This window comes from Canis lupus, chromosome 37 (genome assembly GCF_003254725.2).
Source record: "Canis lupus dingo isolate Sandy chromosome 37, ASM325472v2, whole genome shotgun sequence".
Classification (NCBI taxonomy): domain Eukaryota; kingdom Metazoa; phylum Chordata; class Mammalia; order Carnivora; family Canidae; genus Canis; species Canis lupus.
In genome coordinates, this window is record NC_064279.1 from 7,406,790 (window position 1) to 7,431,069 (window position 24,280).

A 24,280-nucleotide genomic window follows, 5' to 3' on the forward strand; every position below is an offset into this window, starting at 1 on the left:
TTCCTCTCTATAGAATGAAACATTTTTGTGTCACCGGTTTACTAAATTTGTGATGAAATACAATTTGATGTCCAAGGATAACCTGATTGTACCAATTTTAGAAGAGGAAGTTCAGAATTCAGTTTCTGGAGAAAGTGAAGCATGAAGGGAATCATCTAGAAAAAATGTACTGATCACATAATTAACAATGATTATGTACTGTATATATATCATTTTAGACACATCAATCATGTATTCATATTATAGCTTCTTTGTTTAGTATAGGTTTTTGTATGCTGAGTGTTACCTTTTAAAATGGGAAATACTTTTTAAGTTATTCATGAGCTGTATATGCACCAGTGTGGCACTCATGGTTTTTAAATAAGATTAGTATTATCTGTTTATAATGCCTGTTAATAAAAGAATTTGCAGTTTGGTAAAATTGCTGCTAAACAATCATTGGATCACAATCCTCATCAAATAAACCCATCTATAAAAAGATGAGTGAGCTTGAGGTTTCACACAAGCCATTTACTAAAGAAATAGTAATGTTTTCCTTTGGTTTTACCCCTTGTTTAGATATTCTAGAAAATTCTGTAGTACATAATTCAGTCTTACTGTTAACTTTTCAAAAATGAGATGAAAATGTTTTAAAATTCCATTCATAGTTTTTGATACACGATTATGTGTATAATCCAAATATAAATGCAAATGAGGTATTAGTAAGTACTAAAATAATCGTACTGTGCTCCATAAAGTGTATTCTAGACCAGCATACTTCGAAAGGACTTACCTTTCTGCAACAGTGGACTGTTACATGCAAGATGATAATAAGGCATGTAAATGATGTTCCTACTGGAAACCTACCCTGTCCTCCTCTTCTCATTTATCTCCCTACCCAGACTACAGTAGCTGAGAAGCTTTTCACCAGACTATGATTTAGTGTGGCTTATACCTATTTATATTTGCATTAATTGCTTACAGATTATACCTCATATTAGCAATTACATTACACTACAGGAAATACGTATTGGCATAGGCTCTTGCTTATATCTTTTTTTTGCAAAATTGTTCTAATTACTTGGAAAGCACTCTTTAGTTTGATTCTTCCTGTTGGTAGTAGTAATCTTTTCATCTAAGCATCTGAGCAACATTTAAGTAGAGTTGAAAAATATTGTAGTATTTATTTTACATCCCTTCCCCACAAAGTTTATGTTTGAATTATATGCACAAGTGAGGGTTTTTTTTGCAATAATTCACAGGTTCCAAGTGTGTTGAATGATACATTTTTTGGACTTTGTTATTATTCAGCGTCTTAAAGATTCAACTGCAGATTTTACAACCTTATAATCTACTGAATGCAATTTTCAACAAAGCACTGGAGGTCTTATTGCTAAACTGGTTGTAATGAGGCACTAAGATAGGGTAAAAAGAATTATACATGTAGTGAAGAAAATATTTAAATCCATCTCGAACAGAGTTAACAGTTCTCTTTCATTTAAAACGGTTATTTTGAAATGAAGATGAAAATGTATTCATCTTGATTTTTTTTTCCACATTTGAAGAAATAGTTTATACCATCTTATACCACAAGGATGTATAGCAGAAATGTGGGATATGGTAGCAGAGTATGTGTATATATTTTTGCCTTTCCAAGCCTGCCAGTGTATCTGGCCTTGAATAGTGCTATCCCAGCGGTCAGTCATTACTGTAACCCACAACTATCTTTTTAAGTTTTATGTTCATAGTGAAAGGAATGTTGACTTTGAAATTATGCATTTATATTAATGTCACTATAAACCAATGGGAATAGTAATTTTTACACAAACTTGCTAAATATTGAGAGACTAAACTACTAAGTTAATAAATTATATATAGCAATGTAGCTGTTCTCTGTAGATGGTGTCTCACAATGGATTTCTGTTGCTTGATTATTTTCTTAGTGAACATTTGAACTAAGGCAGTGGCTGGGATTGGTGATCTGGCTAAGTATTTTGAAACACATTCTGAATAATATGACTGGTGTTAACGGGGAAATAAAATATGTTTTTTCTTACTCTTTCCATTTTCCCTGTACTGTGTTTGGAACTGATCATAAAACAAACAAAAAACCAAAAAGAAAAAATCAGTTTGTAGGCTTGCTTTTGTGTTCATACTGACATCTCATTCATAGTCATTATACTATGAAATTGGTTCACTGTCTGAGGAAAGGCCTAAATGAAACAGTTATTCCTTAATACTGTGTACAGAATTTAGAAGATACACATGTATGTACCTAAGTGTTATTTTAAAAAATTAGCCTAGCAAAGGATTGATTTAGATAATCTTCTAAGAGGAGTATAGAAAACTCAGTTTTGTGCAATAAGGAAGTTAGGCTGCACTTTTGATTATCTGACAGATCCAAAAGTTAAAACTTTATTTCCATAAATTATTTTGATCCTGTAGTCAACTCACTGTTTGACCTATCATTTCTGGAAAAGTAGCTAACTTTTAATATTTTGTTTTTGTTGATATCTTTGTTCTTTTGTGTATCTACATTTTCTAAAGTTGCATTTCTCAGTTAATGAGTTAACGCTTTTTAATATCAAATTAGAAATCCATGATTACATTGTTAGCAAGGACCATGTTACAGTTTTGTTTTTATTCATTAATTTTTAAAAGATTTTATTCATGAGAGACACAGGCAGAGGGAGAAGCAGGCTCCATGCTGGGAACCTGACATGGGACTCGATCCTGGGTCTCCAGGATCTCACACCCTGGGATGAAGGCGCCGCTACACCGCAGAGCCACTGGGGCTGCCCGAAAATGTTTATTTTCTTAAATGCCTTCTACAGGGATCCCTGGGTGGCTCAGTGATTCAGCACCTGTCTTCGGCCCAGGGCGTGATCCCAGAATCCCGGGATCAAGTCCCTCATCGGGCTCCCGGCATGGAGGAAAAAAAAAAAAGTAAGAGCTCTTAGCACAACTGAGGGACTCATTGTGCTGGTATTAGCAAATCCCCAGGAAAAAGATAAAATATATTTAGAGCCAGAAAAGACCCTTAGGAATTAGTGAGTTAAGTCCCCCTTGTCTTCTCGTGTCACAGATTTAAAAACAACAAAAACCCCTACAACACACTAAGGCTGCGATGCCTGAGTGGCCCAGCGGTTTAGTGCCGCCTTTGGCTCAGGGCGTGACCTGGGGTCCCGGGGTCCTGGGATCGAGTCCTGTGTTGGGTTCCCTGCGTGGAGCCTGCTTCTCCCTCTGCCTGTGTCTCTGCCTCTGTGTGTGTGTGTGTGTCTCATGAGTAAAATCTTTTAAAAAACCAAAAACAAAACACCAAGGCCACAGAATGAAAAGCTGGTCCAGGATTTCTACAGATAGAGATGGGACGTCCCCCTGCAGATGCGGAGGCCTCCTCTCACAGCTTATATTACTGTCCTATCACCTCTAGTTAAAGGGGTGAGGCCTTGGCAACAACCTTGTTACGATATCCTGTTTGCTCACTCTCATTAATAGGAAGTTTTTTCTAAGCTTTACTTATACTCTGTCCATTTACCAATCCGTTTTCTTTGGTAGTGTGTCTCTGTGTGCTTATTTTGAACATCTGATCATAGTTAAATGTGTTAATACAACAGGATCTAAAACAGTGATGATTTAGGGGAATTAGGAGGAGGGAGTTTTTTGTGTTTTGTTTTTTTTTTTTTTTTTTTTTTTTTTTTTTTTTTTTAATTTTTTTTTTTTTTTTAATTTTTTATTTATTTATGATAGGCACACAGTGAGAGAGAGAGGCAGAGACACAGGCAGAGGGAGAAGCAGGCTCCATGCACCGGGAGCCCGACGTGGGATTCGATCCCGGGTCTCCAGGATCGCGCCCTGGGCCAAAGGCAGGCGCTAAACCGCTGCGCCACCCAGGGATCCCTGTGTTTTGTTTTTTAAAGATTTGTATTTCTTCATTCATGAGAGACAGAGAGAGGGGCAGAGACACAGGCAGAGGGAGAAGCAGGCGCCTCAAGGGGACCCCAGGACCACGGCCTGAGCTGAAGGCAGCCCCCCTGAGCCACCCAGGCATCTGTCCCAAGAAGAGGGAGCGTTCAAGCATTGCTCGGGGCAAGGGAAATAGTTGGGTGTGTGGCAAAATGAGCTCGGTGGTGGTGGTGAGAGCGATTTGGCTGGAATGAATGAGGTTTGCTATTTTTGAATAAAATGTCAATTTTTAGGGCAGGGGTAGAGATCAAGTTTTTGTTTTTATAATGCAATACCAGTTCCAGATGTAGAGCTGTCGCCATGAGAAGAACCCAGCAGGAGAGCACCTCCAAGGGGTCCTTCTGGCGGTCACGGGCCTCCCCACACCCCAGGGCGCCATGGCCTGGCCCCCCACACTCCTCGCTGGCGCCGGCCAAGGCCTTACCAGTGCCCAGAGCTCATTGTACACTTACTCGGAATAAAAGGCCTCACTTAGCTCGCATCAGAACGGAGTAGGAAAAGCAGCCGCAGACTGGCCTGGGAACGAAGTGGTGACGGCGGTGGGAGGCGGGTGGAGGGTGACAGGTCTAGTCCTCTGGACTCCACGTCCTTTCAAACTACGGAGAAGTTCCATCCTGCAAATCCCGAGTGTCTCCTCTCTCCTAGGGCTTGTGACGTCCTGCTTCTATTGCTAAGGACTCAGCCTGGGGCGCCTGGGTGATCAGAAGGTGAAGCATCTCCTTGGCTCAGGTTATGATTTCCCGGTCCTGGGGTCGAGCCCCGTGCCAGGCTCCCTGCTCAGCAGACACCCTGCTGCTCCTCCCTCCCATCGCTGCTTTCTCTCGCTCAAATAAATAAATAATTTTTTTTAAAAAAGGACCCATCTGTACCCCCTCATCCCAGTCCTGACACAGCCATTTGCTGCTTCGCATGGTCTGAGATCCTGTGCTGCCTAAGACCTTAAAGTCCCACAATTTTAAGAGTTTTGTAAGTAAGACATTTTGCCCTACACGAGACCAAATATATTAAACTTTAACCCCATTTCACATGAAATGTAACTTCTATATTTAAAAATATAAATTTGAGGGATGCCTGGGTGGCTCAGTGGTTGGGCACCTGCCTTTGGCTCAGGGTGTGGCCCCGGGGTCCCGGGATCGAGTCCCGCATGGGGCTCCCCTCATGGAGCCTGCTTCTCCCCCTGCCTGTGTCTCTGCCTCTCTCTCTCTCTTTCTCTGCATCTCTTATGAATAAATAAATCTTAAAAAAAATAGATATTTGGTCATATATTATTTTGGTATTCTTATAGTTGGTTTTTTTTTTACGTTTAACTTGTTTATAGTTTTGTTTTTTATGTTTTTAACTTGGGTCTGTGGTAGTAGCTCTTTACATAAATATGTGGGAAGAAACGAAGAGACATACATAGACGGCAGTTTTATCATAAAGCTGGACATTTTATTTTAAAGATTTTATTTATTCATGAGAGACACAGAGGGAGAGGCAGGCTCCATGCAAGGAGCCCAACATGGGACTCGATCCTGGGACTCCAGAATCACACTCTGGGCCAAAGGCAGGTGCTAAGCCGCTCAGCCACCCAGGGATCCCTAAAGCTGGACATTTTAAAAAACGGACTCAACTAATACTTTTGGAGTGGATTAAAAAATAAAAATTTCAAGAAACACAGTTTCCCAGAAGAACAAATTCAAAAGAATGGTATGTGGTTAAGGAACTAATGTTTTCAGAAAAAACACTGAAACTGAAATGTTAAACCCATTTTTTTCGACTGTGTAGTATAAACATTAAACTATTGCTTCTAGGGATGGCTGGGTGGCTCATGGTTGGGCGTCTGCCTTCAGCTCAAGTCGCAATCCTGGGGTCCTGGGATCGAGTCTCCCATCCGGCTCCCTGCATGGAGCCTGCTTCTCCCTCTGTGTCTCTGCCTCTCTGTGTGTCTCTCATGAATAAGTAAATAAAATTCTAAAAAAAAAAAAACCAACAAACCCAACTATGCCTCTAGTCTGGGAAAGAAAAAGGAAATGTAAATAAAATACCCAAACGTGTGTTTCAGTTTTATATTAATTACTGAAATTAAAAGACATACTTGAAGACTGTACTACTTGTATTACAGTGATGTGAATTGTTTTCTCTCTTTTAGAAAATTTAACATGTTGAAAACAATTCATCCCTAAAGATTAGCATGCCCGTTAAATTACATGTATTTATAGTCTTTTGTGTAACCAACAAAAAAAATTCTTACATTAGAAAGCCTGGACTTCAGATTTCCACATGTCTATTTGGGTGGTTTCGGCCAGCCCAAGCCAGGGAGCCAAGTCTACTGGCTCCGGGACAGCAATGATTAACTAGAAGGGCACAGTGAACGCTAAATGGAAACTCGTTGATCCGTTCAAAAATTCTTTCCATGGAGGCAAGTCTTCTAAGTTCCCTTGCTCTTTCATTTAGTAATCCCACTTTTGATGAGAAAATAAGAATAACTTGATTTACACTTCTTATTGGTTTGCTTCATTGATCTTTTATGCCTTAGCACATGCCTTGGAATTTTTTCAGCAACTGAGACACTGTTTTGCAGGGAAAGGACTCAGTAGGTGATGGAAGTGAAAAAAAAATAAAATAAACCACCCAGACTTGTTCTCTGTATTACTAGAGCTGATTTTCTTTTGGAGCTGCTTTCTGGATATAACAACGCAGTGTGGCAGCTGCTGTGTTTGGCTCTCCTCAGTACTGCCCAATGAAATCAATACTACATCCTCGTTTTATAGATAAAATCTTAGAGACATTAAACAACTTGTCCAAATACAGTTGGCAGATAAATAGTATCTTGTCTACATCACTTCTCAACTATGTTCCTGGGTGGTGACCTCCTTTTTAATTTGTTCCTATGTTTTTCTCCCCTTTCATATAGTAGGTTTCTTTTCATTCCTTTTTCTTTTACTGCTAGGGAATGACCAATCACCAATGTTCTTCTTGAGTTTCCTCCTAATCAGTCAAAAGTATTGAGTGAATTTTCCACTAAGTGTCTTGCCATCTTGGCCGACTCACCATGGTTTGTGAGGGCACTGGAAGGGTTAGACATGAAGGGAACTTTCTGAGTTTGGGTCTCTGTTAACACTGATTTGTAGATAGTTTAGTAGTGGCAAGGAAAGCTGTCATGGGGTACCTGGCTGGCTCAGTCAGTGGAGCCTGAGACTCTTGATTTTGGGGTTGTGAGTTTGAGCCCCATGAAGAATATAGAATTTACTTAAAAAAAAAAAAAAAAAAGAGGGCAGCCCAGGTGGCCCACGATTTAGCGCCGCCTTCAGCCCAGGGCCTGATCCTGGAGACCTGGGATCAAGTTCCACATCAGGCTCCCTGCATGGAGCCTGCTTCTCCTTCTGCCTGTGTCTCTGCCTCTGTGTGTGTGTGTGTGTGTCTCTCATGAGTAAATAAATAAAATCTTAAAAAAAAAGAAATTTAACATTGATACAATATTATAATCTAATAAGCTAAGTTATGTTATATAACTTCCTATTGACACACCAGCCACCACTCCTCTCCATCTAGGATGCAGTCCAGGGTCATATATTGCAATTACTTGTCAACAGTTCCTTTTTGTTTGTTTGTTTGTTTGTCAACAGTTCCTATTGTCTTTCATGACCTGGACATTTTTAAAACTATGTAGACCAGTTGCTTTTATAGAATGTTTGGGTTCATCTAGCACTTCCTAATGATTTCATGCAGGTTGTGGACTTTTTGCCAAGAGTACCACAGAAATGATATTGTGTCCTCAGCATATATTAGGAATAACAGGATGTTGGTTTGTTCCATTATTGGTGGTGTTAACCTTTGATCATTTGTTTAAGGTCCAATCAAAGTTTGACTTGGCACCACAAATAAACACGTGTGCTGTGTTTGGGGTATCTTGAACCTGATGAGCGCCACCTACAGTATTCATGTTCTGAGTCAGGGGAGGAAGAAGGTTGAACAAAGGGCATTTTTGCTGAAACATTTGGGTTTGGGGGCAGCAAGAGCCTAAAAAAAAGTTGCAGCTGTGAACTGGACAGCTGGATTCCTGGCAGCGGCACTTGGTGCAACAGGCTTGTCCTCTTGTGCAGGTTTGCACTTTGTCCTGGAAGTTTAGCATTGAGCTTGGTTCTCTAGTCCTGACAACTCTGTAAATTCTCCAATCAGTATTTTTTTTTTTTTAAGATTTTATTTTTTTATTTGAGAGACACACAGAGTGAGCAGGGAGGAGGAGCAGAGAGAGAGAGAGAGAGAGAGAGAGAGAGAGAGAGAGAAGCAGACTGACTACCTGCTGAGCAGGGAAACCAACACAGGGCTTGATCCCAGGACCCAGGGATCATGACCTGAGCCGAAGGCAGATGTTTAACTGAGCCCCTCAGTATTTCTTCACTAAGACATAATTTACACGTAGTAAATGTACCTATCTTAAGTATATAGTTCAAGGAGTTTTGACAATTGTGTACACTGTGTTACTTACAAACAAATAAAGATATAGAACATTTCTGTCACCCCAGAAAGTTCCCCTGTGTGTCTTTATAGTTCCTATATATTGAATGTCTGTGTCCCCTCAAAGTTCAAATGCTGAAATCCTTATCACCAGTGTGAAGGTGTTGAGAGGTGGGCCTTTGGTAAGTGATTAAGTTATGAGGGTAGAGTCCTTATGAATGGGCTTTATGCCCATACAAAAGAGAGCCCTGAGATCTCCCTTGCCTTTCTACCATGTGAAGTTATGGCAAGAAGACGGCCATCTGCTGTTGTTCAATATAGTACTGGAAGTCCAAGCCTCAGCAATCAGACAACAAAAAGAAATAAAAGGCATCCAAATAAGCAAAGAAGAAGTCAAACTCTCACTCTTCCTAGGTGACATAATACTCTATGTTGAAAACTGAAAAGACTCTACCCCCAAATTGCTAGAACTCATACAGAATTCAGCAAAGTGGCAGGATATAAAATCAATGCACAGAAGTCAGTTGCATTTTCTACATACTAATAATGAGATAGAAGAAAGAGAAATCAATTACAATTGGTGTAAACTGCACCAAATGGTGTAAATTGCACCAAAAGCCAAAGATACCTATGAGAGGTAGAGTCTGTACTCTGAAAACTATAGAACACTCATGAAAGAAACTGAGGAAGACACAAAGAAATAGAAAAACATTCCATGCTCATGGATTGGAAAAATAAATATTGTGAAAATGTCTGTGCTAACTAGAGCAACCTATACATTCAGTGCAATCTCCATTAAAAAAAATCATCAACATTGTTCACAGAACTAGGACAAACAATCCTAAAATCTGTATGGAACCAGAAAAGACCTTGAATAGCCAAAGAAATGTTGAAAAAGAAAAACAAAGCTGGAGGCATTACAATTCCAGACTTCAGGCTGTATTACAAAGCTGTGATCATCAAGACAGCATGGTACTGGCACAAAAACAGACACACAGATCAATGGAAAGAATAGAGAACCCAGAAATGGACCCTCAACTCTATGGTCAACTAATCTTTGACAGAGTAGGAAAGACTATCCAATGGAAAAAAGACAGTCTCTTTAACAAATGGTGCTGGGAAAATTGGACAGCTACATGCAGAAGAATGAAACTGGACCACTTTCTTACATCATACACAACAATAAATTCAAAATGGATGAAGACTTAAATGTGAGACAGGAATTCATCAAAATCCTACAGGAGAAGACAAGCAACAACCTCTTTCACCTTGGCTGCAGCAACTTCTTGCTAGACATGTCTCCAAAAGCAAAGGAAACAAAAGGAAAAATGAACTATTGAGACTTCATCAAGATAAAAAACTTTTGCACAGCAAAGGAAATGGTCAAAAAAACTAAAAGGCAACCTACGGAATGGGAAAAGATATTTGCAAATGTCTTGGATAGTATACAAGATCTATAAAGAAATTATCAAACTCAACACCCACAATTAAAAAATCCAGTCAAGGGATCCCTGGGTGGCGCAGTGGTTTAGCGCCTGCCTTTGGCCCAGGGCGTGATCCTGGAGAACTGGGATCGAGTCCCACGTCAGGCTCCCGGTGCACGGAGCCTGCTTCTCCCTCTGCCTGTGTCTCTGCCTCTCTCTCTCTCTCTGTGTGTGACTATCATAAATAAATAAAAATAAAAAAAAAATCCAGTCAAGAAATGGGCAGAAAATGTACAAATGGGACATGAACAACAGATACATGAAAAAGTGCTCAACATCACTCAGTATCAGGAAAATACAAATCAAAACCACGATGAGATACCACCTCGCACCAATCAGGATGACTAAATACCCCAAGAAACAACAGACGTTGGTGAGGATGTGGATAAAGGGGAACCCTCTCACACTGTTGGTGGGAATGCAAACCAAACTGGTGTGGCCACTCTGGAAAACAGTATGGAGCTTTCTCAAAAATTTAAAAATACAACTACCAGGTATTTATACGAAGGATACAAAGATAGTGATTCGAAGGGGCACATACGCCCTGATGTTTATAGCAGCATTGTCCACAATAACCAAAATATGGAAAAAGCCCAGATGTCCATCGACAGAGGAATGAATAAAAAAGATCCCTCTCTCTCTCTCTCTCTCTCTCTCTCACACACACACACACACACACACACACTGAAATATTATTCAGCCATCAAAAAAGAATGAAATCTTGCAATTTGCAACAACATGGATGGCACTAGAGGGTATTATGCTAAGCAAAATAAGTCTGCCAGAGAAATCAGATGATTTCATTCATGCGGAATTTAAAAATAAAAGATGAACATAGGGGAAGGGAAGGAAAAAATAAATAAGATGAAACCAGAGAGGAGACAAACCATAAGAGAATCTTAACTATGGGAAACAAACTGAGGGTTGCTGGAGGGGAAGAGGGGGAATGAAGTAATTGGGTGACGAGCATAAACGAGAGCACTGTTGTAAAGAGCACTGGGTGTTATACATAATCAATGAATCACTAAATTCTACCTCTGAAACTAAAAATACACTATATGTTAATAAAATTGAATTTAAATACTTTTTTTTTTTTAAAAAAAGAAGACAATCATCCATCAACAAGGGAGCAGGCATCTTGATCTTGGACTTTGAGCCACCAGAACTGTGAAAAGTAAATTTTTTTTTAAAGATTTTATTTATTCATGAAAGATACAGAGAGAGAGGCAGAGACACAGGCAGAGGGAGAAGCAGGCTCCATGCAGGGAGCCCGACGTGGGACTTGATCTCGGGTCTCCAGGATAACGCTCTGGGCCAAAGGCAGGCACCAAACCACTGAGCCACCCAGGGATCCCCGAGAAATAAATTTCTATTGTTTGAACAGAAGTTTTAAATTTTGAAGAAGTCCGATTCTATGTATCTCTTGAAATAAACTCCTTTAATGCTAAATGTGCCAAGGTTAACTGCTGTTGCTTGCAACCAAGAATGCTGGTTGATATAAGCCTACAAAGAATCATCTTGATACTTATACATACAATGATATTAATGCTCAAAACATTTTTGGAATCATCTCCACAAAAAGTTTATGACCATAGCAGAAACCAGGCTCATTACGTTAGAGTTTTACCTAATTTTCCACCTCAAACACCATCTTAGAACTAAATCATCTGTCAGAACTGGCTCTATAAACTTTAGGTAATTGCACAGATAAATTTCATTCTCAAGGTATGATAAATCACAACAAATATTATTTAAATGGATGTGCTCTAAATTCTGATGGTTTGCATTTAGCTAGCTTTCACAAACCCACCAGTCAATTGATTTAACATGTTCAGTGACAGACACTCTCCATTGTTAGCACCTATTCCATTTGGGTTCTTACTTGATTAGTCTCTCCATACAAGGATGTTTTGGGGCCCTGAGTCATTGCGAGAAGGAAATCTTTTTTAGCCCAGAAAGGAGAGTGGTGAGGAATCAAGGTAGTAAGGAAAGGCTAGAAAATGAGACAGCACCTCAGCTCTTCCAGAATGAAAATGCATCTGGTACAAATATAAAGCAAATATATAAACACTTGCTCCTGATAAATGATTTGGAGATAGTTGTGATTTGGACTGACTATAGCTCTGTCTCCTGCTTTAAGGTGTCTGAAGATTCCTGAAGGCTCATTTATCTTTTTCATTTATTTTATATCAAAGGGAATTGTGCCATTGATAGAGCTGCTCATCAGCTCAGAGGTGATTTTTCTGGGGAGTAGGAATTAAATGTTGCCCATGAAAGATAACAGGGTGACATTCAATCCAAATGGGAAGGAACTAATGGGTGGTCATTGAGACCTGAGACAGAGTCCTGGAGCTACTGCACCAAGGAAAATGGCAAAGCTCTACACTCACATCTATGATCATAATACCTTTTTTTATTATAATTTATTGGTATTAGTAATTCATATGCCAGGGCCCCTAGATTATATAGTGGTATGAAAAGAACTAAATATATAGTTGGCAGAAAATGGTTAGTCACATTTAACTCCTTAGGCACATTGACTCCAAGTATTATTACTTTTTTTTTCAAAGAATAGACTCAGAGCTACTTATATACATTTAAAATGCTCTAGAACCACTTGGTTATTATTTATTCATTGTAATACAGATTTGCCACATAACTTAAGGGCAGTTGTTGGAGTAAATGCTTATAAAATAGGTTTTGAGGATATGACTAAGTTTTTGTAAGAAGTTTTTTTTTCAACAAGAAGAAATAACACTTAAAAGCAAATTGTAAAAGAAGGGATGCTTAGCACAAATATTAAAAATTAGGTGATTGACATATTCCTGAGTTTTCCTTTAAATTAGAAATATAAATTCCTATGTCTGTTTTTAGTACTTCAAATCCCCTCTGCATACTGACAGAATGACACAGGGGTCTCTACCCCTCATAGACCCTGGCATCAGAATAACTGACCTGGGAACATTCCCTGTGTTTCATAACTTGTGGCATTTTGTGGCCTCCAGAAGTAATGCTCGTTTCTACCCAAAATTCACCAACCCTTGGATATGGAAGTCAGGTTCATCTGAAAATCAAAACATAAAAACAATTCTGCAAATATTGTTGATAGCTATTTCCGTGGAATAACACTAAGCAAAATATTCTTCAGTTCCTTTATACTTACAAAGGTGATGCTTCTGCCTTGTAGAAGTGGAATAATTCCATGTTGCTCTTACCAACAATTCATGGAGATTGTCCCGGCTTAGTTACACTATATATTTGATCACATGTAATACATTATCTATCACGTGTACAAAACATATTATGATCATTTGTGTCAAAAAAAACGATAGCCCAATAACAAATGACATTTTATTATTCAAATGATATAATATCAACACCAATGCTAATAAAAATAGAGGCTGAATTCATCAATGGCAAAGTCAGTTGTATTTCACTTGAAGATACCCACATTTCGAAGTAAGCCTTTTGTAGATAGATGAAAATCCTCTATTATGTAGAGTTTTAATCTTTACCTATTAAAGGCTGGGCAAGGCAAAGGCATCCCTACTAGCAAAGCAAGAAAAGCAGAGATGGAACCGGTGTGTCTCCATACACTTGGAGCTATGAATACTTTTCTGTCTTGCAGTTTAAGATGAAGAAAATTCTTTTTCTCTACTAAGGTCTTTAAATGTTGAGATTCTGGGTTCTTTTCATATTGAGTTTTACGGGATGCTGCTTTGCTCTATTTCTAGGCTATTAGAAGCAATAACGTTTAAGTTCAAAGAATCAGTATGGGGCTGGTAACATGGTGACCCTTCCCTTAAAAGCAGAGACATACAAAAAGGAAGTTTTTGAAGAATATTTTAACAAATGGGAGCTTGCTTTGTATATACATGTCATCATTAAAGACAAAATTTGGACTGTTATATTCAGGAAACAGGTATTTCATTAATTAGCCCTTTACATGTATGTGAAAGAGAGAGAGGGATTTAGAGAGAGAGAGAGAGATTGCTTTTTACCTTCAGTAAGATTCTGACTTCCTGAGGACTTTCTACTTAGGTGAAATAGCGGTTGATATATTTAGTCTTCTCACCAGGAACTGAAAGAAAAGTAGATCTTGTATATTCATGAGAAACTGAAGTAGATTATTGGTTAATAACCTAAGAGAACACCTGCTTAAACAGATGTTTAGTTGGGAGAAGCGTAAACACGATTCTAAATTTACAGTTCTGCTGGTTATTCTTCTTTGTCTGGGAGGTTGAGCCAAAGTTTATGCAGATAAGAGGAAAGCCTGAGTCTGGAAAAATTCAGAGTATTACAGAAATGCAGGGAAAGCAATACAACGAAGTCAGTTGGCGATTATTTTAATAACTATTTACAGGGTCTTGGGTTGGCTTCACTTCATTGCTCACATACAAGTGACCTGAGTTACTCCGTCCTCCTGGTCAAACTGTCCGTCGTCGAATTCCCGCAGGACGCTGTCCCCGCTGCTGAACCCCGAGAAGCCGCTGTAGGGGCCCGGCCTCCTCTCCTTGGTCCAGCACTCTCTGGAGCGGGCCGGGAGGCGCTCCTCGGGCAGGCTGCTGCTCTCTGCGGGCTGTGATGTGGCCGTGTCCAATCCAATGCTCCTGCTGGAGACTTTGCTCCTGTCCTCCCCTCTGACGAGCCGGCTGGCTTTCCTCTGAAACACACGAGGTTGGCCTTTGTGACCAGGGGTTACGAAGATGGGCCCTGCCTGTGCCCCAGGAGCAGCTCCCTCTGTTGCACAGCCCGCAGAGCTTCCTGGCACAACCTTATCTTCACTGACAGGTGGTTGTGTACCTCTCTGGGCCCTGGAGGATGTCTCTGGGGAGAGAAACCTGTTGGGATCTTACTTTGGGGAACAAAGGGGGGCAGAAATACATTAGAGGTTCCATTTCCTATCTGGTGTTAGTTGGGATCCAGACAGCAGAAAAAGTGCTTCAGCGGCCACCTTACACCCATTTCACATAGGGGCCGGCTATACAGAGGAGTCACAAATAATTCTGACCATATTTATATTGAAAGAATGGGGATCCCTGGGTGGCGCAGTGGTTTGGCGCCTGCCTTTGGCCCAGAGCGCGATCCTGGAGACCCGGGATCGAATCCCACGTCGGGCTCCCGGTGCATGGAGCCTGCTTCTCCCTCTGCCTGTGTCTCTGCCTCTCTCTCTCTCTCTCTCTCTGTGTGACTATTATAAATAAATAAAAAAAACTTATTAAAAAATTAAAAAAAAAAAGAATGGCTGGAGTGTCCCCCTGGATCAAGCAGGCCACCCTCCTTGTCCTGCCACGACCGCCTCTGCCTGACGCAGTAGGAATGCTCAGCAACTGGACCAGCTCACTCTGCAGACTGTCTGATAAACGGTGGATGTTTTCACTGAGAAATATTTACGGAGGGCTCAAAATGTCCTTGGTGCAGTTTAGAGTAAAGATGACATGGTCTTTGCCAAGGTAACAAGTCAAAATAAGGTCTATAAGTCAATAAAAGGAATCCTCGGGGAGAAAACTGTAGCAACTGAACAGGTGGATGTTCGGACTCCTGATGAGATTTCCTTATAAGCGTGTTTTTAATACTGGTAACGTGAGATATTAGAATATGATCACATACTTTTAGGTACAAAAATCTGAGCAAGGATAAACAAAAAAAGATAAAGAGAGGGGCACCTGGGTGGCTCAGTGGTTGAGTGTCTGCCTTTGGCTCAGGTCCTGATCCCAGGGTCCTGGGATCCAGTCCCATGTCGGGCTCCCTGCAGGGAGCCTGCTTCTCCCTCTGCCTGTGTCTCTGCCTCTCTCTCTCTGTGTCTCTCATGAATAAATAAATAAAATCTTAAAAAAAAAAAAAGCACAATCATTTCCCAACTCACAGAGTGTTTATTTCTTGGAAGTTCATTTATATGTTAGTTAGGAACTAGGATCACATTTTCTTAAATGCAAGAGCTACAATTATAAAAACTTAGGGGAAAAACTGTAGAAGCCAGATGCCCAAGCCAGTCTTATAAAAGCTTGTTAACTCAGGTTTGTTGAAATACAAAATACAAAATACAAAAGTATTTTCTACTGGTTCTCATGGCAAATACACAAAGCAAACAAAAGCCTTAATTAAATTAGACTGAGTATGCTACCATGGAATGTAATCACCATTTATGATATTGTTTGTATAGGAAGAGCAGCCCTCAGCATGTTGCTTAGAAAGGCCTGTGTTGGCCGGTCTTTTTCTTGGCTGAGTTACTGGAGTTCTTGGGCAAGTGTAAGGAGACAAGTAGTTCCTGCTTCAACGAGGCTGGGGTGGTGACATTTCCATTGGCCCCTTGGAGTCACCAAATGCAGATGTCAGATCTCAAATCCTTTTCTTTTTTATTCTCATTGTCCAGAAGTATTGAATTTAATACAAGCCGTGGAACCTGACAGGTTTTCTCTTCAGGTATTGGATTTGAGAATGGAACATTCTCTCTGGCACTGGGATTCTGGTCCGTGAGGATATGGCCTTGTGGCTGTAGGAAGGGCTGACAGGTACCATCGGACCGGGCTCCTTTCTCAAGCCTGACTACTGGCTCCCTCTCCCACAGGCATAAAGAGTGCGTTCACTCTTGAATGACCCTTCAATGTTGACTGAGAGAAAAATAGGAAGGCAGAGATGCCTGGGAGCACTTGACTGCCTGGAACTTTCCTTACTCACCAGCAACAGGGCCAAATGTAAATTTTGCAATAAATTCCTTATTGTAGTAATAAGAGATATTTGTAGTTATTTACTTTTAGATAAATATTGATGAGTGAACAGCCACCAAATGTAAATTTCAAATATTAGAAGGTGACACAATAACTAGTAAAAACGATTACAGACTGTAATCTGTAAAAAAGATTTCAGAACAAACACTTTTCTTTTTTTACCATAGGATTTAATAAATACATCTTCAGCAACACTATTGCCTCCCTCCCTCTGCTCTCCACCTGAACTAATAGCTTTTCCAACAGGTCAAACTGCAATGTCTGAAGCCAAACCTGTCCTGAGAGATCACCTACCACAACCCCTCATTCTACAGAGGTAGGACCCAGGCCCAGAAGAAAGACAGGATTTGTTCAAGGTCAGGGAGCGGCTGGTCTCAAACTGGATCCCAAGGATCTTGTCTCATTCTTTGCACACTATATTACCCACAGCTGCAAAAATATGAGTAGACTTAAGGTCAAAGATTTGTGTGTTTCCCAAATACAATTTTCCTTCAGTTACAAAAATAATACACGTTCAGTGTAGAAAATCTGGTAAAAACAAAACAGTAAAATGCACCCACAATCCTATCTCGCAGAGATACCATTGTTAAAATTTGGTATATTTTATTGTGTTTCCTTCTTTAAATATGTGTGTATTTGCATATGTACACATAGATGTGTACAACTCACTTTTCTACTTAGCACTCTATTTTATTTTATTTTTAAAAGATTATTTATTTATTTATTTATTTATTTATTTATTTATTCATTCATTCATTCATTCATTCATAGAGAGACAGAGAGAAAAGCAGAGACAGGCAGAGGGAGAAGCAGACTCCATGCAGGGAGCCTGACTTGGGACTCGATGCCGGGTCTCCAGGATCATGCCCTAGGCTGCAGGCGGCGCTAAACTGTTGTGCCACCGGGGCTGCCCTGAGCACTCTATTTTAAATATTTCTCTATGTCAATAAGAAGAAAATTTCCAGGATATGTGGCCAGGTTTGTTCCTATAACTCCTCAGTTTTTTCTGATATTTTTACTATAAGATTGGAGAAAATTATGCCAAGATTTGGATGCAGATCTAATGCCATTCTTGATAAAATCTATTAATTTTTGAGAATCATTCTCATTTGCTAAAAATGGGTGACCCATTTCAAATCCCTGAGACTCAGTGACAAGTCAGTTGAATTTAAGATATTCTACCACTCTGGCTTCCATTTTTTCACTGTCAGTGTCTTAAAAATAAAGAGGAAAGAATGAAACCAGAATTACACCAGCAATCCTAAGACATGGTGTTGTCTTGGAAACTATTATGATGGAAAGAGTAAAAGAAGAGCTAAAAAATATGGCTTATAAAGCAATAAAAACATGGAGTGGACATTGAGGATTTCTCTTCCTTGTGTGGCTCTGACCTGGGGAAGGATCAGGAAGTCACTGCAAGCTCAGGTGTAGCTCCAGTACCACTTGGAGGTGTTAGAGGTTTTGAAAAATCTGTGGAAAGACACCATCTCTACTTGCTCACAGAACTTGTTCCTGGGTCATCCCAGCTTGGGGTTGTCAAAATCATTCAAGCAGAAGGAAAAGAGTGTAGAGGGCAACCACCTTTCCAGCCAGCTTTCCTATCCACCTTCTCTGCTGCTGGGTGGGCATGTGACCCAATCAGATCCAATCAGTGTCCTTCCTTGGGATTTTTATATGGACTGTAGAATAAAGAAGCTCTTTCTTTCTTTTTTTGGGGGGGGGGGCAAGGAAAGGGCAGAGGGAGGGAGATCATTTTTTTTTTAAGATTTTATATTTATTTATTTGAGAGAAAGAGCATGAGCAGGGTGGAGAGGCAGAGGGACAAGCAGACTCTCTGGTGAGAAGGGAGCCCTACGTGGGACTTGATCCCAGGACCCAGAGATCATGATCTGTGCCTAAGGCAGACACTTAACTGACTGAGCCACCCAGGTGCCCCAAAAGAGAAGAATCTTCAGCAGGCTCCACACCCAGCATGGAGCCTGATGCAGGGCTCAATCTCAGAATCTTGAAATCATGACCTGAGCCCAAATCAAGAGTTGGACGCTTAACTGACTGAGGCACCCAGGCACTCTAAAAAGCTCTTCCGTTTTGATGAGATGGCCACACTCACCTCATTAGAAGCCCTTTGCACATATGCACATTGAAGCTGAAACAGATAAAAGAGAACATCCTGGCAAAGCTGAATCTCTGGTGTCAGTACCTGAGGGTTCTTGTAGCTCTTTTGTGATGTTATAAGCTATGCCAATATCCTTCCTATCTAGAAGTCAATAAATGTCCTTACACACATAGGCTAACCTGAGCAGAGTTTCTGTTTCTTACACCCCCCAGGAGTGCAATACCCCCATAGGTAATAGCATGGGTAACCCAGAACAGAGCTGTTCTTCAGCCTGGACCTTGGCTCTGAGGCAACAGGGACCACTCTTCCTCTTCTGCTCACATTAGGAAAAAGGCCATTTGCTTTGAGTGTAAAGCATTCCCTAGATGAAGAACCTCATTAAATATAAAAGCAAAATGCTTTTATCTTGATTTTTACTTAATGCTCTTTGAGATACTCAACATTCTCTGTTTACACTAGCACCTGATTTATTTTCACAAGGACTTCAATCAAAGATACTATGAGTTAATGAATAAAGTATGACCCTTATGATTTTCAAATAATTTCAAATCAACTTCAAATGATTGAAAAAGTACGAAAAAGTTTAGTAATTGTCTCATTGTAAGGTAAAGAAATTAATGTGTACATTATTATTATTATTTTTTAAAGATTTAATTTATTTAATCATGAGAGACACACAGAGAGGGGTGGGGGGGGACAGGTACAGGCAAAGGGAGAAGCAGGCTCCATGCACTGGGAGCCCGACGTGGGATTCGATCCCAGGTCTCCAGGATCATGCCCTGGGCTGAAGGCAGTGCTAAACCACTGAGCCACCCGGGCTGCCCCTATTGTGTACATTAAATATTTCGTAGTATTCATATGATTTTATTATAGCTACCTAGGAAAAGATCTAATTTAGAACATTTTTCTGGCTCCTGCTTCTTCTTGGTTTGTGTTAGAGAAATGTTTCAACAGATGTGCTCAAGAAGTCTTTACCACATAAAATCATTCATTTTGAGATATATTTTATTTTATTTTAATTTATTTTTTTTTTGAGATATATTTTAAAGATAAGAATATTATTTGGGGACGCCTGAATGGCTCAATGGTTGAGCACCTGCCTTTGGCTCAGGGCATGATCCTGGAGTCCCAGGATCGAGTCCCACATCAGGCTCCTTACATGGAGCCTGTGTCTCTGCCTCTCTCTCTCTATCTCTCTGTGTATGTGTCTCTCATGAATAAATAAATAATCTTTTTTTTTTAAGATTTTATTTATTTATTTATTCATGATAATCACAGAGAGAGAGGGGGGGGGGGAGGCAGGTAGCGACACAGGCAGAGGGAGAAGCAGGCTCCATGCAGGGAGCCCGACGTGAGATTCGATCCCTGGTCTTCAGGATCGCACCCTGGGCCAAAGGCAGGCGCCAAACCGCTGCGCCACCCAGGGATCCCAATAAATAAATAATCTTTAAAAAAAAGAATATTATTTGGATGTAAGATTGCTCTAAAGAAGAAAAATAAATTAAAATCAGAACCATTAACATTACACTCCTATATCTCCCCAGGGTCTATTCTCTCCATCTTTCTTTCAATAAGAGAACTCCTCCCTGCCAATGCCTTGCAATTTTTGGCTGGCCATAAGCTATTTCACTGTGGCACCAGCAAATGGTTGACCAGATGACATATCCCAGCCTCCCTTGCAGACACCTGTGGCGGCATTAATAAATTCAGATCAATGGGATGTGAGAAGAAATGTGTGACTTAGGGGTCAGTGCTTTAAAAGCATGTCTGGAATTCCTCTTTCCTGCTTCTTGCTGGCTGGACATGGCAACAACTGTGGCATGTTGAGGGTAGCAGAGCTGACCAGTCATGAAGTGAAGCCTTGACCCACCCTAGAGGGCCTGCCCATTTTTAGACTATTACAAGAGAGACCCTTCTGTTGTATTTAAATCATTCCTTATGGGCCTTTTTGGTGTAGCATCTTAGTAATTAATTAGTTACTAATTAATAACTGGTGAAAAAGTTGTTGATGACTAATACTTTTTTAGCTTAATTTCTCCCAACTTTCTAATTAAGAAAAATTTCAAGTAGACAGAAGGTTTAAAGTATAGTACAACAAACACCATATACTCATTACCTAATTCTAAACTTGTTAATGTTTTGCCATATTTCTTATATATATGTTTTTTTGGAACATCAAAAACATCCATACACTACATTCCATTCTTCCATACTAGCTGAAGGTAATTTTTATCTGGAGACAATGGAGGGTCATTAGGAGTTTCTAGATTCTTCTTCAATTTCTCCATAGAGCTAGTAGTGTTTAATCATCTACTATCGAAAGGAAAACATTTCTATTGAAAACAAAAGCAACATTTCATATGACCAGGCACTGTATTAAGCCCTGTACATGTGTTCTAACTGAATCCTCCTCACAACCCTGTGGTAAGTACTCGCATTGTCCATATTTCGTAGATAGGGACACGGAGGCTTGGAGAGTGTGTCAGACATGATGTGTGCTTGTACATGTGTGCACACCCAAGCACATACCTGCGTGCACACATACCCCATTCCCAGGGATCTTTTTTTTTTTTTTTTGGAATATTTTTCATTATGTTTTCTACTCCTAAGAACACCACTAAATGGAAACTACTCTGAGTTTGTGGAAACTAAGTACTCTTAAATGGCCTTTGTTTCTTTTAAATAATTATCAAAGGAAAATGGGGGCTGAAGAATTTAACTGAAATAGAGCCTTATAGGTAATAAAAAAAATTCGATTAGTTTTGTGTCTTCAAAAGTAACAGAAAAAGATCTTGGAAGAAAAAATTGAGAACATTTAATAGATGGAGGTAAAATCCTGGATGGAGTCTCTTATCCTACTGAATGTCACATCCTTGAATTCATTTAGAGGCCTCCCTCCAAAAGAAAGAAAAATAAAAATAGATAAAAGGAACAAGATAGAAAGGACTCTGCTTTATTATCCTGCATAGCCTTCATAGCCTTACTTCATGAGAATTTCATTACCCAAGGACAGTTTTTAATGGAGAACAAAGACATTTAAAAATGTAATCTTTGTGATTTATAGAACAATCTTTTAATTTCTAGATTATTATATACTAAAAGTATATAGTTCGTTGAATTTCCACACCTATTTACAGTTTTGTGTAACCACAATAGGACACAGAACAATTACATTATCCCCCCTAAAACCTGCTATGTGATCCCTCTATCACTTCCCTTCTCCAAAACCCTAATTCCTAGCAACCACAGATCTGTTCTTTACACTACAGTTTTATTTGTTCGAGAATTTCATATAAATGGAATATCTGTAATCTTTTTATTTTTTATTATTATTTTAAAATTGCAGGATAATTAATGTACAGTGCTATGTTAGTTTTAGGTGTACAAACAGTGATTAAACAAGTGTATACATTACTCAGTGTTCATCATGATAAGTGTGCTCTTATCCTCTTCACCTATTTTACCCATCCCCCCCACCTCTCCTCTGGTAACCACCAGAACCACCAGTTTGTTCTCTATATTTAGGAGTCTGAGTTCTTTTGTCTCTTTTTTGTTTTGTTCATTTGTTTTGTTTCTTAAATTCCACATATGAGTGAAATCAAACGCTCCATCCATGTTGTTGCTAATGGCAAGACTTCATTCTTTTTTATGGCTGAGTAATATTCCAGTGTGTGTATATGTGTGTGTGTGTGTGTGTGTGTGTGTGTGTGTCTGTGTCTGTGTCTGTATACACCACACGTTCTTTACCCATTCATCTATCAATGGACACTTGGGCTGTTTCCATATCTTGGCTATTGTAAATAGTGCTGCAATATACATAGGCTGCATATCTCTTTTCAAATTAGTATCTTCATATTCTTTGGGTAAATGCCCAGAAGAGGAATTACTGGATCATATGCTATTTCTATTTTTAATTTTTTGAGGAGACTCCATAGTTTTCCACAGTGGTTGCACCAATTCCCATTCCCACCAACAGTGCACAAGGATTCTCTTTTCCCCACATCCTTGCCAATACTTGTTATTTTTTATCTTTTTTATATTAGCCATTGTGACTGGTGTGAGGTGATCTCTCACTGTGGCTTTGATTTGCATTTCTCTGATGATGAGTGAGGTTGAGCATCTTTTCATGCATGTGTTGGCCATCTGTATGTCTGTTGCAATATTACACACACTCACAGAAAATTTTTCCTCTACTCTTATCTCAGTACATGAGGCCTACAGATTAAACTACCAAAAGGCAGATTAACAGGAGGAAAGGTTTATTTTGGATGTCCTTGGGGGCTTCACAGAGAAAAAGTGAAAACCCAAAGAGACAGTGAGACCGGGGAGTTCATACATGATTTTAGCAAAGTGACTAGACAAAGGGCTAGTCACTTTGGGCTGCTACAGGCAGCAGATAGTGGAAAGGTACATATGTGGGGAACCTAATGGAAAATAAGGGTTATTTTTAGTAAGGTTTGTATATGTAGACTCAAGTCAATGCTATTTCCAGCAATAAGTCATCTCTGGTGATTAGGAGTCTTCCCTCCCTAGTACAGGAGAGAACAACTTTACAAATGGAAATTTATTTACTTTTTGTTTAAAAGATTTTATATTTTAAGTAAATCTATATACAGAATATGGAGTTTTGAACTCACAACCCCGAGATCAAGAGTCAGGGTGAGTTCAAGATCAAGACTCTAAGGATTGAGCCAGCCAGGCACCCCTGTGTTACCTTTAAAAAGGGAAATTTATGTCCTGCTTTTTACCAGAAAGGGAAAAGATAGAAAGTTACTCTTATGTCTGTGTTCCTTAATTGCCTTCAGTTCAAAAGAATCCTTTGCCAACATGGCAAATTTTGGAGTAAAATATTTTGATCCCATTCAGAACTGTCTCCTGTCACCTGGTTACTGACACATTCATTTCCTTTGTTGTTATAAGTGGTTTAGAGACTATTTCCATATCAAGTCCACGTTTCCTTATCTGTATTCACCATTTAGAATTAGAAGGAGAGTTTAAGGATTAAATGCTTCAGTAGAACATTTAATTAAGGGGCACCATAAACCTCTGCTTTGGCCCAGGTCATGATCTCAGGGTCCTGGGATGGAGCCCCACATCAAGTCCCACATTGGGCTCCCTGCTCAATTCTTCCTCTGCCGCTCTCTCTCTCTCTCTCTCTCTCAAATAAACAAATAAAGAAATAATCTTTTAAAAAATATTTAGTTAATAAGCATCAATTTTACTCACTTCTGGTGTTTGAGCAGCTGAATTCCACATAACTGGTCTCTGAAGGAACACGACTTGCTTTGTAGCCAAATTCCCTTCACTGCAAATTAAAACAACAGCTTTAGTATTTTCAAATTATTAATTCTCAATTTCACACTTGGCTAGAATATTCCACATGTATCTTTTGTAATATAATCTTCTGATCCAAAAATAATTATGAAATATTATTCCATATAAATATTGTGGCTGGAAAAACAAGAAAAAATCCCTAAAAACTGAATATAGTCATTACAAAAGAAAAATTTTTTAAAACTTGTAATCTCAATGTGCTAATGTAAGTATTTTTATCTTTTTGCCTCCTC

The 24,280-nt window shown here is 39.5% G+C and overlaps 2 protein-coding genes across 9 annotated transcripts in view; one reads left to right on the plus strand and one right to left on the minus strand.

The window, feature by feature from the left end:
- Nucleotides 1-2,035, plus strand: part of LOC112656727 (10 kDa heat shock protein, mitochondrial) — a 43,220-nt gene extending 41,185 nt beyond the window's left edge. For all 5 annotated transcript variants that reach the window (XM_025442146.3, XM_035710802.2, XM_025442142.3 and 2 more), the window contains one exon: nt 14-2,035. In XM_025442146.3, coding sequence (XP_025297931.1) covers nt 14-145 — 132 coding nt within the window. In that variant the 3' untranslated portion in view covers nt 146-2,035. The remainder of the gene's footprint in view (nt 1-13) is intronic.
- Nucleotides 2,036-10,869: 8,834 nt separating this feature from the next.
- Nucleotides 10,870-24,280, minus strand: part of RFTN2 (raftlin family member 2) — a 68,113-nt gene continuing 54,702 nt past the window's right edge. Inside the window, exons 8-9 of one of the 4 annotated variants that reach the window (XM_049106562.1) lie at nt 23,940-24,018; nt 10,870-12,933 (exon numbers count right to left, since the gene is read on the minus strand). In XM_049106562.1, coding sequence (XP_048962519.1) covers nt 12,901-12,933; nt 23,940-24,018 — 112 coding nt within the window. In that variant the 3' untranslated portion in view covers nt 10,870-12,900. Of the gene's footprint in view, nt 12,934-13,206; nt 14,533-15,722; nt 17,027-18,626; nt 18,744-23,939; nt 24,019-24,280 lie in introns of those variants that run through there. The other 3 variants (XM_049106560.1, XM_049106563.1, XM_049106561.1) reach the window with 3 other exon arrangements.